The sequence below is a fragment of the Toxotes jaculatrix genome, chromosome 8, assembly GCF_017976425.1.
Source record: "Toxotes jaculatrix isolate fToxJac2 chromosome 8, fToxJac2.pri, whole genome shotgun sequence".
In the NCBI taxonomy this organism is placed as follows: domain Eukaryota; kingdom Metazoa; phylum Chordata; class Actinopteri; family Toxotidae; genus Toxotes; species Toxotes jaculatrix.
In genome coordinates, this window is record NC_054401.1 from 28,462,027 (window position 1) to 28,477,438 (window position 15,412).

Consider the following 15,412-nt stretch of genomic DNA (forward strand, 5'->3'; position numbering starts at 1 on the left):
TATTACAGCTTTCAGTGCTCTAAAGTATGGAAACAAAGAATGGCCAAAAAGGTTTGAATCTTCAATTCAAATCTTTTTTTTTTTCCCCTGACTTTTCTTTGTTTCCACATGAAGGAGATCATTATAACATGCTGTTGATTTTTTTTTTTTTTCTTCAGCTGTCTTGACTCAGCATGTGATGTGACCAGGGTTTTAATCCTCTAACTTATATCAGCTGGTTAAAAAAAATCTCGGCTTGTTCTTCCAGTGTAGATGAATATGACTTGAAGCTTTAAGCCATGCATTCATGCAACCACCCTGGTGCCTTGAAATCCAATGCCTGTCACAGTATTTTGTTTTTATATGCTCCAAACGTACTTCACGCTCTCTCTGGTATTTCCGTTATAAAAAAATCTATTGAAACAGGTTGAGGAGAATAAAGTAGATCGAAACCGAAGCAGCTCTCTGTCGTCTGTGGCTTAAATAAAAACCTATAAACAAAGTGTTCTTTTATTGGACTTTACTGCTGGAAACATGCTTCACACACCATCAGTGCGACCAGGAAATGAAGACGCCCGTTCATAGAAATATCAGCTCTGAATAAACTTGGATGGTCCCTCGTCAGCTCCTGAGTTACTTGAGAGGCGAGGCTGAGAGCTGAGCGAGCTCAGTGTCATGTAGCATGTTAATCACCACTGACGGCTTTTCAACACCTTCAGTGACCTGGATCACACAGCCTCCAGACCATGACCTCGGGAGGCCGACTCTGCGTCTCAGAGGAGTCCTGTGCTTTAATGCTGAAGTTACAGTTGAATTATTATTCAGCGTCACTGTCCTTGTTTATGTGTGTGTGTGCCAGGTGTGTCCTCAGGTGATGACCCGTCAGATCCAAACCTAACAAGAAAGACCCAGAGGAGCACAGGTATGAGACAGTATTCCACAGTTTTATTTTTGGATTATTACCATAGCTATATGTAACGTCTGACAACAGGTATCAACAACAGAATAATACACTGAATATTCCTGTCCGCTCCAACTCATTGACTCTTTTTTTCTTTTCTTTTTTTTTTCCTCTTCTTCTTCTTCTGTTGCTTTTTTTTTTTTTTTTGGTCCAGTAACATTCCTGCAGCTGATTCTTCCTCCTCTCAGGGTCACTGAATGTCAAACATTGAAACACATGCACGTCATTCACCTGGATACAGCTGAGTAAGACGACAGTCAAAGACCTGACAGTATGAATAGAATCGGGTTGTTTTTCCTCACGCGGCTTTATTTTTAGTTTTATTTCTTTCTTTCTTTCTTTTTTTTTTTTTTTTTTTTTTTTAGCTGAGACACTCATACAGTTTTACTAATTATCATAAGGCTAGATGACTGTACAGCTATGCACCATGAGGTTCACTCCGCTGTTCTAGATAAAGAGAAAGAGCACCGTATTTACAACTCTATGTACATACAGTTTTCCAAAAAAAAAAAAAAAAAAAAAAACAAGAACCAAAGAGGGGGAAAAAAATATTTTAAACACAGCTTTTCCTTTTTTTTTTTCCTTTTCAGTCCAATGTTTGGATTTTAAAAAAGAAAACGGAACTAGTGAAAAACGTTTCTGTACAGATAGCTGCAACACACAGTATAGCTTATTGCCAATGCCCTTAAAGAATCTCCCCGTTTCCCCCCTTTATCTCTCTTTCATTTGTTCATCTCCTTGGTCAACTCCTTTAAAGCTGTGAGTCATGAGCTTTTTTTTTTTCCTCCTCCTGCACAGGTGAGCTCCCGCTCATCGACCTGCTGCACGCGCTCATTTCAGCCCACTGAGACTCCACACGAGCCAACGTTATAACATTTTTGAAAACAGCAGATTGCTCCAAAAAAAAAAAAAAAAAATGTACACGTTTTAAAAATAAACTTTACTTTTAAACATAGCGTATATATATATACATACTCAACAACGAGTCCCGCACGCTGCAACCCGCACTCCTGTGTGGCATGTGAGCGCAGGTGGGACCAAACTGGTCAAACCGGGACAAACTACTGGGATTTATTTGTAGTGTGTTTGTGTTTCCACAGTCAGACACGACAAATATTCTGCATCAGCAACTACAGCAACGCAAAGAGTTAAAAAAAAATAATAATAATAATACCTCAGCTTTAAATAGAAAGACAGCAGTAACATTTCCAAACATGGCGGAGGAGGTGAGCATTGATGCTACAGTAGCAGAGGAATCAGCTGTTTGCTGCCACACAGGAGCGAACACAGTCTGCACAGTCACAGCTTTTTTTTTTTCTTCCCAATGTAAAAAGCTAAACTGTGTCCAAATGAAAACAGCTCGACCAGATTTAAAGGGCTGTGACCGATGAATGGAGCTAAAATCATCCATGTAAAAGGAATTTAAAAAAAAACAAACAAACACATAAACATAAAACAGATTGTCTGAGTGCAATAATGTGGAGTCCAGACTGGGGTCATGGGTCACTCACATGAAAACCTCTCCCCTTCCCCTTCATCAGAGAAACCTGAATCCAGCTGTGGTCTGGTCACCGATCTCACTCTGCCAAACACTGAGGTTAGAGGTGAGGGAAAGGGGGGAGGGGAGGGGAGGGGAGGGAGGCGTGTTGTTCAGAGGAGTGTTAGTGTGCTCTGTGAGCATGGAGACCCTCCTCTCAGCTGCCTGCTTCACTACACGGGTCAGACACTCAGAGGAGGAAGCTCTAAATGAATGAAGTGAATAATGAGTCAGTGAATAAAAGTCAAAACTGTGAAAGAGAAAAAGTCTGAGGAAAGTGAGGAGTCATTCTTTAAGATAACGACTGGTGTCTTCTTCATTTACTCATCTGATTTTATGTCAGAAGTTGAGGAGAAAAGTTGCACTTTTGTAAATATGTCTGAGGATGTAATCTTCAGAGTGATTTAACTAAAGCCACAGTCTGTAGTTTGTTTTGTTTTTTTTTTAATGAAATATGTTTGAAATCGTGTGCCAGCGTGTGGACGAGCTGTCAGAAGCTTCAGTGAGCCTGACTCAGCCTTCTAGCCAATCAGAGGAGACCTGGGTGAGGGGGCGGGACCTCGCAGATGTCCATCAACACATGAACACACTTGTGTTCTAACCCCCCCCCACCCCCCACACCACAACTTCAGGCCAGTGTAACAGATTATTATCATGAATAAGTTGTGACTTGTTTGTCATTAAGTCATCACTTCATCTCAAAATGTCCAAAATGTCTGTGTTTTCATAATATTTGGACTTTTTCTCAAATCAGTTAAAACTTTCCTTGTGATAATTATGTTTTTGGGGTAAAACTACAACTAAATTCCCATTCTGATTCTTGGATGCTGGAGTTTAACATCGTGAATGTAGACACCGTCCAATCCAACCTCCCACACTGTCGTTATTCTAAAAGCAGCACATTCATTAAAACTGTTCAACAAGGATCGAACCAAAACCTGAAAACACACTTGGAAATGTTAAAAGCAACTCTAAACAACATGAACCTCAGACAGAACAACACAAGCAGAGCACAGAACACACACACTGACAGTGAGGAGGCGACACGAGGCTTAGAGACGACAGCAGAAGGCAGGTGAGCTGAAGGTCAGGGGATCTGATGTGAGGTCAGCTATCTGCTACAGCTAAACACAAGACAGGACGTTCAAAAGGTGGAGTCGTGTGTGTTCAATTAAGGATCTGGAGGAGGTGACGAGGTCAGAAAAGAGGAGGTGACAGAGCAGGGTGGAGCTTGGTTCTCAGCTGGGGGGGGGGGGGGGGGGGGGCCTCAGATGACCTGGCAGCAGCTGGCTGGAGCTGAGGTACAGAGCAGACCATCCCTGGAGCCTCCGCCGCGCTGGATGTTAACGGAGATGGTCTTCTCACACAGAGGTAGTTGAAGCACGCCGTTTTTCAAAGCGCTCAGGTTGCTGTGAGTGTTCCTGTCGCCCGGCCCCGCCTGCAGGCCGTGGGGGTCGTGCGGCGCTGTTTTGCGGTGGTGGTGATGATGGTGGTGGTGGTGGTGCTGCTGCTGCTGCTGGGCGGAGTGGGTGCGAGGCAGGGCGGCGGTGGTGGGCAGGGTGATGGTGTCCAGGCTCCCCGTGGAGCCGATGCACATCCTCCAGGCTGACTTCTCCTGGATTTTCACGTTCCCTCCTGAGAGACTGCGAGGGTCTATGATCAACTTCCCCCCGCCACCGCCTCCTCCACCACCTCCGCCACCTCGACCCCCCCGCCCTCCGCGGTGGTGCTGCAGCTGGGAGCTGAGGCACAGGCTCATCAGCTTCAGACTCTCCACCAGCTCAGCGCTGCGGCTCGCGGTGCGGGAGGACCGGGACAGGGAGCTGAGGGAGGGGTTAGTAGTGCTACTGTTGTTGCAACAACTGGAGGGGCTGTCTTGTCCTTTATTACCCCCTCCTCCTCCCCCGCTCCCTCCTCCACCATCGCCTCCCCCTCCACCTCCATTCCCACCCCCTCCGGGAGGACTGCCCCGGTCTGGACCAGAGGTGCCCCCTCCCTCTCCGGGAGGCTTCCCTTGCCCTGAGCTGCTGCCTCCCCCGTTCCCCCCCGAGCTGCCAGGAGGGCCCTCGCTGCTGTCCCTTCTGTTCCAGCCGTAACCGAAGCCTGAGTCTTTGTCCAGGCGTCTCCGGTGGCTCTCTGAGTCGTCGTCGCTCGTCTCAGAGCTGGAACACGACGACCCCCTCCCCTGGCTCTTGCGTCGGTGGTAACGCTTCTGCGTGGACCCCGGGGACGAGGAGGAGCTGGCCCCGGAGCTCAGGCTGGTGGCGTTCCCGGCCATGTTCATCTTTAGACGGCTGAGTTTGGGCGGCAGACCCTCGTCCATGTCGAAGTCGTCGTCGGATTCCCCTTCCTCCTCAAAGATCTGGTTGAGAACCGGGGCGCTCTTCCTGGAGGTGAGGCGGTTGGTGACCGAGGGGGGCTTGCGGCGCAGGATGACCTGGGTCGGGAGGGGAGACGGGTCCTGCTCTTCCTCCTCCTCCTCATCTTCCTCCACCCTGAAAAACAATCAGACATTACAGCAACACAGACGCAGGCAATTTCAAGCCTTGAACTGAGGAAAAAAAATGTAACACATCAAACTTCTAAAAGATAAAAAAAAAAAAAAAAAAAAACGAATCCAAACTGATCAGACCTGAACAGGCAGGTTCGCTGCTTGGCTGCTGCTGAGGTGGAGGGACTGGGGGCCCTGATAGTCCCAGATCCAGAGCCAAGAGCAGGGCCTGAGGCGGCAGCACAGGCTCCCTGGAATGAGATTATAAAAACAGCAGCCAAATGCATTAAATCAGTTCAAACAGACTGTTTGAATTGTCCTCTGTGAGGACAGCTTTAACCATGCAGATGTCCTTAAAAAAAATACTGCAAAAAAAAAAAAAAAAAAAACAGTCAAATAAACAATGAAACAGTAAAAATCCAGAAATAAAGTTCAAGTAAAGTTCAAAGTCCAGGTGTGATAAAGATGTCCCTGGTGTACCTGTGCTCCCAGTCCTGAAGAATCCGTCACCGTCTCCTCTCGCCGGCCCAGCTCCATCATGCCCTTGGAGCGATGTCCATTGAGCAAGTTCTCAGCGCTGCGGGCCGGCGACTGGGGGCCTCCGGCGTGGGAGATGGAGGACGCTGCCAAGCTGTCCTCGATGTCCTGGTGCATGTCTACTCTGGTGGGCCAGGACTGCCTGTAGAGACAGAAAGGACAGAGGAGACTTCAAAGATGCTTCCTGCCTTTTAAAGGTCCACTGCTTTCAAACTCTCTGTCTCTTCAAGCTGAGACAACCCTGGTGACATCAAATCATGAGGGTTTTTTTTCTCAGACCTGACAAAGCTCCTGAGACACAGAGGACATTACACAACTGTTTCCACAGGCTGAGACAAGTTCACTTAACCCCTGTGTAAAATCGCTGAAACGACCCTTTAATATCAAACATCATTAAACTGAACCTCACGTTACCTGTCATCACATCCACGCCACCTTTCATACAGGTGTGATGCGACACTTGGTGACACGTGGTGAGACAGTTACCACGGTTACCACTGCATCAGCATCTTAATTTATCTGATATCAGCCGATGATTCTGTTCTGGCTATGAGGGTTTATACGAGTCTGTTAGCGTCTCTAACAGGTGAGTTTTTTTTAGTTACTGACCCTTTTATTTACTGATGTAATTCAAAGGACTTCCAAACTACAACGAGGGCTGGAAAATCACGGATCTTTATCTGGCACGGAAACCCAGGTTCCTTGAATGAACCCGTGACAAACAAACAATTGTCCATCCTGGCAAACTTTCCTGGAGGTCCGTGTGTTGACAGGAAAGAGCTGAAACAAACAGCGAGGCGGAGCGATCCCCCTGACAGCACACTGAAGAGTCAGAAAACAATTAATCCCCCGAGAGGCAGCGCTCTTCGCTCGACACACACACACACACACACACACACACGCATTACTGAGCTCACACTGATTGCACCTCACATTTGCATGGAAGCACAGGCAGACCTGAGACTAAACCCACATTTAAAGACACTTCCCATTTTGTAAAAAGCGGCTGTATTTCGAGGTCATTCCTGAAGTTCACCGCCACGGACACAGGTCATTTACAGCAGGAGAAACCTCCGTCATCACTTATTCTGAGTGTTAATACAGACCAACTCAAAATGTGGAAATATGTGGAAATATGTCCATCACAAAGTCTCACAGGACAAGCCGGTACTTTCTTACTTTGTCTGAGCAACAGTCAAAAACCCCCAAAAACATTCGGACAGAAAACAGAAAAGCAGCAAATCATATTTAGATTTTGATTGATTTTTCTGTCAGTCCACTAATCTATTAATGGACAGTCCAGTTCAGCTCTACTGAGGGGTGTTTTCAGATCTGGTGGGAACATAAAGCACTCAGACAGTCCACTGTTATAGCTGGGTCACAGCTGGTGAGACAAGACACTACTTCTAAATATACAGTGTCAATTCCTGGTTGATGTTTAGGTTTTAAGAGTGTGTGTGTGTGTGTGTGTCCATGTGAAGTAAGCCTGGCAGTGGAACAGCTCCTAACATGTGGGTCATTCGCAGCCAATTAAACACAATGTTATGGATTCAGATTCCACCTCTGTGCTTCTCTTCCTCGGTCTCAGTGTTGTTTTTAGTCCCATGGATCACTACATACACCAAACTAACAACTCTGGCCTGGACCTGCCACAATTTAACCTCTTACTCGTGGAGTACCTCAGGGCTCTGTGTTTGGCCAACTGCTTTTCTCTCTTTATATTTCACCTCTTGGCTAAATTCTACACAGTCATGGAATTAATTTCCAATTTGCTTCACTAATGATATTGAGCTTTATGGGCCTGTAAAGGCAGATAACCCTTTTCAAATTCAAAAGCTGGACGTGAAAACTTCCTGATCCTAAATTCAGATCAAAATGAGGCTGGTCACTGACCCAGCCTGACATAGACACCAGATTGATCAAGTAACAGCGGCTCTCAACAGCTGTGTGATTTCTCAGAGTATGTCAGCCAAGAATCTTGGTGTTATATTCAAATGGTTCAGAATGCTGCAGCTAGATTTTTTTTTTTTCCACTGGATCCCTCTCTGAGTCAGATCAGACTTTAAGGTGTTTCCATACTGAACTGTAGGCTGGGCAGGCTCCTTCATACCCGCCTGATCTGCTTAAACCTTATATTCCATCCCCCGCTCTTCATTCTCAGAATGAAGGGCTGCTGTCTCCCCCCCCAGAGCTCAAAAGAAGTCAGCAGACTGCAGAGCCTTTTCCCATCATGTCCGTCTGCTGAGACCTTTACATTCAAACTTAAAGCTCATCTTTGTGCCTTAACTCAGGGTCGGTCTCAGTCTCAGTGAACCGGTTAAACCTTGTAAGTATAGTAGAGTCCATGCTGTCCAGCTGATGAGATTACTGTAAACTTACTGAAAACCACTGCATCTCTCTAACCCTCTGTTTGTTTATTCCCTTAAGCACGTGAGTGTCCCTGTCTCTCTCTCGCTCTCTCTGTGCCTCATTCCAGATGTTTTGGATGTGGATCTTCGTCCTCCAGGAGTCCAAGGCTCCTCTTTGTCTCTCTCTCCCTCCCTTGTGATCATGTTGTGTTTACCTCTCTCCCTCAGTCCCTCCCCCCTCTTTGTGGTGTAGAGGAGGTTGTGATGCTCAGGTCCTATCTGCTTGAAGGCACCTGGAAGTTGCTTGACGTCCTTAATAGGTCATTCTTTCTGTATTTAACCTCGTATTTACGTTAACCTGACAGAATTCAGATCACAGCAGTGCTGAAACTCTGCTTACTGCTTACTCAGGCTGCTGAAAGGTGACCAGTGTGTAACGCTGACAGGAAATGGCTGATGGCAGCTACACTTACTTCCATCAGGATTCCTCAGACATATTCTATAGATGCTCTCTATCCCTCTGCAGAGGAGAAGGAGGAGTGTGGAGGGAGTTGTGCCAGTGTTTCACAGCCATAGCTGTCCTGTTGAAGCCTCCTCACTCCTTTCTTCCTTATTTGTTCCTGTACTCTGTCGCTCTTCCTTTTATAACTGTACATCCTCCAGATCTCCTCTTCCTTTTAAGAAGGACAATGTTGGCAAAGCAGCAAAGAAGAAATACTTAGACAGCTAAAGTGGATAAACTGGATCTATCGTCTTAGCTTTTAGCATTTTGATGACTGACTGGAGTGAAACTTAGCTTCCACTTAGCTCGCCAGTGGAATTGGAAGAATGTAAACATTACGCTCAGTTAGAATAATGATGGAAAAATCTAAGAGACGGAGGCTAAGATTTAAAACACTGTGAAGAATCTGTTAATGGTTCAAACTATTTGCTCTCCCCATTTCCTCTGCCCTGTCTCCCCTGAGCCCAGCAGGTGGAGGCTCAGTGAACCCAAAAATGGAAATGAAACCTTTGGAGATCTAACCCAATCTGAGTAACTCCGGCAGGCTGGAGTTTGAAGCAGTGGAGCGAGATAGGTCAATTACCCTCTTCTCGGCTCATACTATGACTCAGACAGTCATTATGATGATGAGCAGTGATATTTCTTACTCACACTCTTCACTAGTTTGTTAAAAAAAAAAAAAAAATCTTTTCTGCACAGGCCACGGCATGAGAAAGGTTGCTCTTTTTCAGTTCGAATATAAGCTGTATACACACTATGAATATATACATATACTTATATCTATAAAGAAAGTGTAAGTCATGTCGTGATGCTTGCTTCTTTACCTGAAGTGTGCCTTGATGTTGCTGGGGCTGGACGAGCGGGTCTGGACCTCCTTCTCCTGCTTCTCCCTCAGGATCCTCTCTGCTAGCAGGTAGTATGTGGCTGTGATGTGGTTGTATTTATTGGTCTCCAGGGCTCTGAAAAAAAAATACAATCACATTAGGAACACAAGAACAGTAAACATGTTACTCTGTGGCAACACATGAGTGCTGGATGGTTACAGCAGTGACAGCATAACTAACAAGTAGTAGGACAGACATGTCCCAGCAGCAGCAGCAGCAGCAGCACCGACAGGCTGAGAGCAGAGGCTGAGGTGGTGGATAAGAAAATACCACAGCACTGTTGTCACTGTGTCATCAAGGTAAAAGTCAGGTCTGTCTTGCAGGACATGTTGGCCTCATGTCAGATTAAAGGGGTGCATGTGTGAAAGGGGCTAAAACATGACGAACCTGTGGAGATACTATGACAGTCCCCTGAGAAGGCCCAGCCAGGAGAACTCTAAATATTCACGGCACATAAATATCTCACTAATGGCTTTACTATGGATGATACACTGTGATAGAGTAAAACCAATACTCTTGATATGATGTAAGTAATAATATTATCTGATTATCTGATTATCTTATGTGATTTGGTTGTATCCAGTCCCAATACATCACTCATTCGTTTTCAATACAATTGTGGAACTAATGAGTGAATTAATGGAACTAGTCACATCCTCAGGACAGCAGCTGTACACAAAGAGTGAGAGCATATGTATATTTAGATGAGTTACAATATGTTGTATTCTTATACGATCACTGACTGTTAATAAATGTGGCAGAGCTTCATTCAGTCAAGTGGAGCTCACTGGCTAACGGAGCCTGAGTACTGAGGTATGAGAGCCAATCAGAAGTCTTTCTCTGTAAGTGAGTGAGTAGTGAATGAAAAACGCCCCAGACTTGGGAGATCCAGCTCTTTGTGCCACACAGTCTGTGATAGCCTAGGGAAAAGAGACACTGTATCACACAGGAGAGTAGGGGATGTAGGAGTAATGCACAACTGTAGTAACACAACGTCACACACACACACACTGTGACACAAGAGATCCATCAGAGACTGATGCTCAGAGGGAAAGAATGGCTTGTACCAACTGAGCAGCAGATGTATAGTTTATCCCTCTACTGTTCGCTTATGAGCTTACACACATGGATTACAGCAGCTACGGATGTGGCGCAGCAGTCAGTACACACACACACACACACACACACACTAGTGTACACACGCTAACACTAATTCTGGGAAGCCTCCGCGTCTCAGCTTTAAACTCCTGAAACAAACTAAAGGTATATCTCAAGATGAAAATTGGACATGGGTTTCAAATGCACCGACTGGAACTATACTGACACGCGAGTCGTGTTTATTTACCATTCAGGTCAAATGAGTATAACAGTATATGTATAACAGCTCATTAGCTAGCTTCAAGGCTAACAAATTTAGAAACCGATAAACTGCCAGCAGCTGTCAGCGCTTTACTGATGAGCAAGAAAACGATGCACCTGCTGTTTACTGGTTAGATCTGAACTACACAACACTGGCATTGGTAATAAAATAGTTAAAATACCTATATTTGGCTTTCTTTTTCCTTTCACAGGTTTGTAGGAGGCAGAAACGAAAGGCTTGTCAATTTTTCTCTTTTTCGTTTTAAGGAAATGAAGTAATGCCGCGAGGCTGGTTTCTGTACCTGTACTTACACTGTCTGAAGAAATATACAGAACAACTCATTTCTAAATGTCTGCTTTCGTTTTGTCATTGTGCAGTATGGAGTGCAGACGGATGAGGGCAAATAGGAATTTAAAAGATTTCATCATGAGACTGCAACATAACAAAATGTGAAGCCCCTTGAATTCAGACACAGATAAAAAGAAAAAACTTCCCCAAATATAGATCACTGTCCACTCATCCTGTATAAAGTCTCTGAGAGAGTCTCCGGTTTGACCGACAAATAAAACAGCTGAAGTTCTGTTTGATATTTTTACTATACTTTGCATTTTAAGGCAGACCTATAGCAACTTACTCAACTATGGCTTCTCGATCAGCGATGTCTCCCAGTACCATGCGCTGGATGATGCTGTTGTGTTCCTCCTCAGACAGGTTCTTGTGGGACACCAGGGGAGTGTTGTATTTGGTAGCTGGGGATGGGTCAACACCCTGCAGCCAGGTGTGGGTCTCAATTTCCTCCAGGGATGCTCGCCTCTTGGGGTCCCTCTGAAGCATACGATCTATCAGACTGGAGCCGTGAGGAGAAGAGAAGAAAGGACAGGAAAAGAGGAAGAGGGAGAGAAAGCACATACTTAAACTTAAGCTGAATTCATTTGAAAGTCACAGGACCTAACAGGAATCACAGAAATCCTGTAAAGATATCAGCCAATATCAGCTTTATTGATTGACCTGATCAGCTGGATATTTGGGTTCTGGCTGTTGCTGGTTTATTTTTTGGCAGCGAGTAATGATGTTTGAGCAGCACGAGGGGTCTGCACCCAAAAGTTATGTCCAAAGCGAGGACAGATTAGATACGTTAGTCTCTGACATTTTCTTTTCTGTGAATTCATAATGGGACCTGCTGAACGTTGCCACGCAGAGTGAATGTATGGTGGCTTTGTTTATAGAGACATCACTTTTACCAGAGTCACAAAAAAAAAAGCCTGTCTAAAGCCCTGACAGTCATTTGCAGGAGGCTTTGTAAATGTGCCACCAGCCTCCCCAGGAGGACGCCAGTGTTTCAGATGTCTGCTGAACCACGGCCTGTTGTTCAGTACAGTAACAGTTTAACCTGTTTTGTTGGTATGTTACACGGTATGCTGACTAGGAGCAGACGGAGGCATTTAATATCTGGTGTATAATGAACAGTGACAGAACGCGTGAGACATTTGCTTTGACAGAGCTCCGGATATGAAACTACAGCTGGTCAGGTGGCAGCTTAAAAAAAAAAAAAAAAGTCACACAAATGACACTGTTGAAGGCTGAGATTGCAGTTTTAACAGGATTAGGCCGGGTATTGAATCTAGTGAGCACTAAAACTACTACAAGAAAAAAGGATTATGCATCCAGAAGTAAGCCATCTTTGTCATCTGTATAATAAAAGTGACAAATAAGGCACAAATCTGAGGTTGAAAATTTTGCAGATAACAGATTTACAAAGGGGGGAAAACAAAACAACGTGTGACGAGAAAACCATGAAGATGCAACTACAAAACTATGCTGACTAACATGATCCAGGACCTCATTCTGTAGGCAAACTGTTTCCAGTGATCTCACAGTACTGCAGGTTCAGTTGGACCACAAAGATTGGGATATTAGTGAGAATGGATGATGAAACAAACACAAAAAGCTAAACAAGCACCTTTACTGGCAGAGGACTTATTATGACATCTGCACACACACACACACACACACACACACAGACCCACCCACACATTCACACATCTAGACCAAAGCTGAGAAAACTGTGCAACCATCATCTAATTTTGGCTCCACTGAATTCATTTTTTTTCCAACTCTTATCAAATCCCCAAGTGTGTTTGCGGTAAAGTGTGAGCAGACTACGGGACGGAGGCTACAGGCTAACAGGCTGGGCAGAGTGGTGCTCTGCTATCTGTCAGTCACACTGGGGATTAGTCAGAGCTATCCAGGCTCCCTGAGGACTACAACCAGCAGCAGCAGCAGGGAAGGCCTGACTATCTGCACACTCACAGCACACTGATGGCAAACACTACATTTAACTTTTCTATATATTATGGTTAACTGTATGAATCTTTGTTGTTTTAAGTGTTTATGGCATTGAGCAATCAGTTTTATCAGGGCTCCAGGTACACCAACAATACTGTTAGTAGGATCATTGCACATTTTCCCCTCTCACAACTGCATGACTGACAATCCCAAAGAAGGATGTGTCTGCACACATAGTAACACACGACATCTTATAAGCAACAGATAGCATGACTTCCCTACAAACGGATGTCTTGTCTCATTCCTCTCTTTCCCTTGGGACCTGTACAGAGGGAGCCTGTATAAAACTTGAAGTCACATAAGGCTGTCTGCTCTTATTTTCTCCCACTATAGGTCACACACATATGAGAGCCAGTCCACACATTCTCAGAGAAAGGTTTGCATCCTCATGTGTGAGAGATCCCACCATCCCACGAGCTGGCCAAAGTGTTGGTGTGTGAAAGGGACAGCGAGAGAAACATTAGCATCAGATAGGCTTGGATATTTCCACTGCTCCTCCTGGTTCAGACAATGGAAATCAAACAGGCGATGAACTGACTAAATCAGAGTTCTGACACATCTCAGTGTAAGTGTTGTGTGTGTGTGTGTGTGTGTGTGTGTGTGTGCAGTCCATGTGGTTTGTACAGTAATGACAGGAAACGAAGGAACATAGTGTTCTGTTTAGTTGTGATTGGCTGGTAAACACAGTCCACACAATCACCATCCACACGTCATGCTGAGAGAAAGACAAGAGCTCTGGTACGTTTGTCTGTCTCTGTGTTTATGGGAGGGGGGGGGTGACAGTAGCTGTGGCAGGGACGGGCGGAGGGTGGTGAAGGTGTAAAACAAACATATTACTCCAAGTAATCCTTGATTTTAATTTCTAAAATGACAAAAACAAACAAAGCTCAGAAGGAGGGTGTAGGATTGCAAAGAGGAGCTGGTGAATAATTTATTAATACAGACGCACAAATGCATTTCAATGAGTCAACAGGGATTAGAGAGCAGAAAGAGAGAAACGTTCGCGCACACACACACACACGGAGAGATGAGCCAGACGCAGAGAGAAAACACAGAGAGGAAAAACATGGACGACTGTGTTGGTCCACTAACATCATACACATAACAGCCTACAATGGACCTGGAATAGCATCCAAAAAAAAACTAACCCAGGTGGACACTCACAGCAAACCTTGACCTTAACTACAACAATGTTTTACACTGAGCCCACAAAGCAACCAGTTCATAATCATTTGCACATAGTCAAAGGCGAACTAGACTCCGGAAACCTGTCCCCTCGCACCTTATCACTTACAAGTCCTCTGACCCCTTTGTCTCGCTTTTCTTCCGGCCTGTATAAGATAAACAAAGTTCAAACACAAGCGACTTGGCCAGTCAGTACAATAGTTCGCCTCAGCTATCTAACACATTGACTCCACCTGTACTTCCTGTTTACATCCCCTAAAGCCCCAACATTATTGGTTTACTGCATCAGCAGCTTTGGAGTTGCTGGTTTTTCCTGCTGTCACCAATAACTGATCAGACAGAGAGGAGAGAGAGAGAAGGTGACGGCACCGGAAAAACGTGAGAGGTCTGAACCTGAAGAGGTTCAATATTCAATCTAATTTTCGCTTTTGCTCTTTTCTTTCATTCTCTGAGCCTCAAAATCCCAGTCATGCCCCCTGTTTTCCTCTGAAATACACACAGTATCTCAGTGTTGATGACTCCCATTCTCTTTGTCAGTTAGGACCATATCCACACCTGACACTGAAACGGCTGATTGTGCCTGGCTCTTGTTCAACTGTTCTTTAACTGGCAAACGTTAATAGAAACGTGTGAAGCCTCACAAATCCTATACTGTGCTAAGAGAGATGGAAGAGTGCAGTATCAACAGTGGCTGGTTGGAAATCGAAAACTGTGAAATGGCTGGATAATTCACCAGTGACTGACATGATAAAAAAAATATAAGGCTGCAGCTCAGCATGTGACGAAACAGCTCTTTCTGTTCCGAACTCAAAGCCCATCAGATTGCTCACAGCTGCTTCAGCTTAGCTGCTTCAATCTAGTCAGATTTCTTCTTCGACTCAGAGGAGATAAGCGTTTATTTCCTGTGTCTAAAAATAATCCAATGCCATTGCTCCTGCCCATGAAACCCACTCATTAGCATTGTGTCAAAACACATATGGGTGAAGTGACAGAGGCTTTTTTTTTTTTTTTTTTTTTTTTTTCAAAAAAAGCTTTAGTCTTCAGCTCTTATGTTGTGTCTAATCTAATGTACTTTAAACAAAAAAGGTGTTTAATTCTGCAGTAGGGTTTTCGTAGGAATGTTGTCAAAATGACAAATTAAACAATGTAATATGAAGAAAAATATTTAGAGAACACTGACATGATTTCAGTGTGGCTAACAGTGCCTCACTGACCTTAAAACAAACAAACAAAAAAAAAGCATCACGGCTACAATATGCATCTATACCACTTCAAAAGTTTC

At 44.7% G+C, this 15,412-nt stretch overlaps 1 protein-coding gene across 3 annotated transcripts in view; it reads right to left on the minus strand.

The window, feature by feature from the left end:
* Nucleotides 1–933: 933 nt before the first annotated feature.
* snrka (SNF related kinase a) overlaps nt 934–15,412 on the minus strand; it is a 38,490-nt gene continuing 24,011 nt past the window's right edge. For 2 of the 3 annotated variants that reach the window (XM_041044031.1, XM_041044033.1), the window contains 5 exons: nt 11,234–11,446; nt 9,180–9,314; nt 5,449–5,647; nt 5,110–5,219; nt 934–4,972 (listed from right to left, as the gene is read on the minus strand). In XM_041044031.1, the coding sequence (XP_040899965.1) occupies nt 3,745–4,972; nt 5,110–5,219; nt 5,449–5,647; nt 9,180–9,314; nt 11,234–11,446 (1,885 nt within the window). In that variant the 3' untranslated portion in view covers nt 934–3,744. The remainder of the gene's footprint in view (nt 4,973–5,109; nt 5,220–5,448; nt 5,648–9,179; nt 9,315–11,233; nt 11,447–15,412) is intronic. The other variant, XM_041044032.1, reaches the window with a different exon arrangement.